The 4,068-nt window shown below is 38.0% G+C and overlaps 1 protein-coding gene across 1 annotated transcript; it reads right to left on the reverse strand.

The window, feature by feature from the left end:
- Positions 1–505: 505 nt before the first annotated feature.
- Positions 506–2,759, reverse strand: LOC113713502 (mannan endo-1,4-beta-mannosidase 5). The gene is made up of 5 exons (XM_027237236.2): positions 2,355–2,759; positions 2,049–2,243; positions 1,655–1,777; positions 1,311–1,513; positions 506–1,192 (listed from the first exon to the last, which is right to left on the reverse strand). Exons 1-5 carry the CDS (start codon positions 2,703–2,705, stop codon positions 781–783), a joined length of 1,284 nt encoding a protein of 427 aa, XP_027093037.1. The 5' UTR covers positions 2,706–2,759; the 3' UTR covers positions 506–780.
- Between the last annotated feature and the right edge of the window lie 1,309 nt (positions 2,760–4,068).

The raw sequence follows: 4,068 nt of genomic DNA on the forward strand, positions 1-4,068 counted from the left end.
ATTGATATCAATTTTCAATCGACAAGATTCTTCTCCGATCTCTATCGTCACACTCCCAATCAATATAATAATTCTCTGACCAATTTCATGGTCTAATCTTCATATCTAACAATTCTCGAATCAATCTTATGACCCAGTTTTCATTAACCGAATACTCCATGACCAATCATATGGTCTAACTCGATTAATTGACTTCTTCACAACAACTTTTATGCTTTCAATTTTGACAGTGAAAAATACCCGCGACTAATTTCATAGTCTCGTCAATTCTTCAATGTTCACAAGAACGTCAAGTTCAATTTCTTGAACCTAAGACTCTGATTATCAGATGTAGAACCCAAAAAGTTCCACAAAAAAGATATAAGAGATAAATTTCATAAAAATCAATATGTATGGGGGACAATTTACACATATAAAAATGTGCGCGAGAAAAGAGTAATAATATCAACAATATAATATTAGTAACAGCATAATAATAATACTTTCAAATTTTCACTCTTCTCAAATGATAATAATGATAAGACTTTCCATTTACTTAATAAACAAGTCTCACAACAATAACAAATTTGTAATAAAATACTAATTTTTAAATAACTATCATAACTTGACTCCAACGGTATTACTAGAACTTGACTCCAGCGGTATTACTGTCATAACTATCATGACTCCAGCGGTATTACTAGAACTTGACTAAAACACTCCGAATATAATGGAAATTTCTATGGTTGATACTTGATTTTGACATACGAACAAACTCAAGTAGACTTTCTGGAAGACTGATCACTGCTCCTTTGAATTGCGCAGTTTGTTGCTTTGAGAATTGGTTCTATTACTGCTCATATGGTCGAGTGAAGTCATTTGTCGAGACTGTTGGCTTATGATTCGTCCGGTTGATGGGTTCTGAGACAAGACAATTTCATACCCATCTGCGTACGGTTGCATTCCCTCGGCCAGGATTTGCCAAACCAATCCACCTGCAATGCCTCCTCTTCTAGCAAACCTGTAGATATCACCGTAAATTGCGGCCATGAATGACTCCCTGGCATATAAACTGTATCCTGGATCTTTACTTGATTTCCCAAATTCAGCGAGAACCAATGGTTTTTTAAGTATGGTCTTAGAGTCTGTGGAGTGACTGGTCATCCACCTTCTCATGAACATCATCTGTGCACCGTCGCTCTGTCCAGACAGCCTATTTTGGTAACGTACACACATGATACAAGACATGCAATAAAGAAATTCATTAGGAGAGCGCTCTTCCATGGAAATTAAACGGTGAAGGGAAGAAGAAATGAGGATTTTGTGCGTACCAAATATCGGGATATGCATGAATGGTTGCAAAATCTATCTCTTTGATAAGATTATTGGTGATAAAATCTGTGCCCACTTGGTATCCAGGATTGTACTGCTTTTTGCCTGGCATTGAATCTCCGTAGAATCCCTCCATCCCTATTTCTAGAAGGTGTTTGTTATCGAGTGATTTGACGTAAGTTGCCATTTCTTGAACCCAAGCCTATCATATTCATATATAGTGGCAGAGATTAAAAAAAAAGGGAAAAAATTTGAGAGCGGTTATATACGGAAAGTGGAAACCTGTTTCCCTGGGAGAGAGAACAAGCATGTGAAGACATGAGCTAGAAATAAAAGGACTCACATTTAAGGTTTTTCCGGAGAAGTCGACCTGGCAACGAGGTTCATTTATTAGCTCCCATGCCATGATTGTTGGATCATCTTTATATGCAACTCTACTGATTGTGTTGATCCTAGTCAACACTTTCTGAGATCAAAAAACATAAACATTGGAACGCATGTATTTAGTGCTTTTGTTGATTGCAGCTCAATGATGTTATATAAAACGTAAAATTCGTCTTAGCTATTAATTAATGTCGACGACTGTTGAAAAAGCACACCCCTTCAAACCCAATCCAATCCAATATTGTGCTAACGTGGTATTGTTGATTATAGATAATATAATGTTATAACTCATGAAGTTAATCCCGACGAAGGGGAAAAAAAAATAAGAAGAAGACATGTTTGATCGAAAGGACCTTAATGTGATTCTTGTAATATCCCTTGACAGCATTCTTGGTGTAAAAATCATCATCGCTATTCACTTGTACTCCGGCATTTTTAGCCCACGTCACGTATTGCGTCCTTCCTCCAAAGTCCTTGTAGTTGTTGGTCAGACTCAGGATTAAGTGAACTCCATACTTCCTTGCTTCCGATACCACAAAATCAAGGGCCTGAAGTCATGACAATTAATTTCTCCATTTACTACATGCACTTTGATCTTACCTAAGGAAATTTTGAAGATATGATATGGAGCGTAACGCAAAAAAAGAAAAACAAATAACCTGAAAGACACGTTCATCATAGACTCCGGGGGACATTTGAAGAGCTCGATCGCCACCATCGCTGAATGCCCATGTCCGGCAAACAGTAAGCCCTGTAGCAGCAGCCTCGCGAAATACATTGGAAATTTTATGCCTTTCACTTGGCTCAGCTGCAACATGCATCATCCAGTAGGAGTTGAACCCATTGAAAAAAAATGGGTAGCCACCTAACACGAATCGGGTTCCTCTTGTTTGAATAAAGCGCGAAGCAGAAGAAGAAACTATATGATTTTCGCAATGCAGGGATAAGACGATGATCACAAGGAAGCAGCAAGAGAAGTTGCTGATATTGCTTCTCCTGGAGAAGGCCATTTTTAATGAACTTTCTTCAAGTGGGTAAATGTTTTGGTTGGCTGTGGATGGATCAAAAAATTGTGAGGTTTGGCGGGTACTTATAGTTGGTGAGAAAGGAGCTTTTATGGCGAGGGATTGGAGTGTTGCACAAAAAATCTGTGGAACTTTATTACTAGGACGGAAGAGAGTCAACAACTTCCATGTGATACAGATTTTGAGTGAGTATGGAAAGAAAGCAATTAAAAGGCGATCTGTGATGGTGTTTTTTGTTAGAACAGTTGCTGATGATGATGGGATGAGGTCCAAAAATCATACGGAATAAAGAACATGGAATTGGCGAGAGATCAAGGGATATAATCTCAACTGAATTCCCCGAGGATCTGCCTCAAATTGATGGAGAGTTGTATTATCCTATGTGCTGATTTTTTTTTTGCATCACGACTGATTAATTTGCCTTCCTTGTTCAATTTGTGCGTTTTCTTACATAAGTCATCATTTATGTTCAATTCATTCCTTTGATATCTCTGTCTCGAGCACAAATTAAAACGCCTTCTTCAGGCTTTGTTGCTAACAATTTTACTAGTATATATTGACGACGTTTTACTTTTAATCCCTGAACTGAACTGTTGTTAAGAGACAGTTAGTCACCCCGCAAAACTCATTAATTGCTAATTAAAGATTGATCAGATCATATTTGACCGCCCAAGCATTTATATACATTGACGAGCGAGAGAGAAATTTTCTCACGATCGGAAACCATACTCTGACATGTTCCTTTCGCCATACAATTTAGCTTTTCATGAGAAATGTATGCTATGCTGCTGCAACCAAGAACTCACATTTACCCCTAACTCCAATTTTTTTGTGGAAGAACTGATTCTGAATTGTTCACCGGCCCCTACGCTAGCTGATTTAATTTCATGCCAAAAAAAAAGATTTGTTGGGTTCTACAAATTAAGAACAGTAATATTTCCACATGTTTGGATAGGGTACATCTTATAGGACGTGTTACTCCACAAAAAGATGCAAAAAGATGGGATGGACAATAAGAAAAAGAGAAGGAAGGAATATTGGTTAGTTTGATGGAGTCAGTTAAATCAAATTCTTGGGCGCTAGAAAGATCGGTCAGTTTTCTGGTACCAATAATAATGGCTTTGAGTTTAATCAGGGAAAGGAGCATTTTGATGATGCTAATTGACAAGAGATTCATTCAGGTATGAAAAGCAACACAAACACAAGCCGAGATTCAGGTACGAGAAGGGGCTTTTTGCTTCCTTCTTTATGTGAGAAAAAACCACCGCCGGCGGCGGCGGCGGCAACTAACGTGTATGTATGAGAATGGGTTCCGACTTTGTTAATTATGTTAAGGTTTCCATGCACG

The sequence above is a fragment of the Coffea arabica genome, chromosome 10c, assembly GCF_036785885.1.
Source record: "Coffea arabica cultivar ET-39 chromosome 10c, Coffea Arabica ET-39 HiFi, whole genome shotgun sequence".
Taxonomy (NCBI): domain Eukaryota; kingdom Viridiplantae; phylum Streptophyta; class Magnoliopsida; order Gentianales; family Rubiaceae; genus Coffea; species Coffea arabica.

Bases quoted from the DNA above. Each gene is read 5' to 3' on its own strand.
- LOC113713502 (XM_027237236.2), bottom strand. From the start codon at position 2,705: ATGGCCTTCTCCAGGAGAAGCAATATCAGCAACTTCTCTTGCTGCTTC. The intron at 2,244-2,354 runs GTTATTTGTTTT...TCATGACTTCAG, and splicing joins ATGATGAACGTGTCTTTCAG to GCCCTTGATTTTGTGGTATC. The intron at 1,193-1,310 runs GTACGCACAAAA...TTACCAAAATAG, and splicing joins CATGCATATCCCGATATTTG to GCTGTCTGGACAGAGCGACG.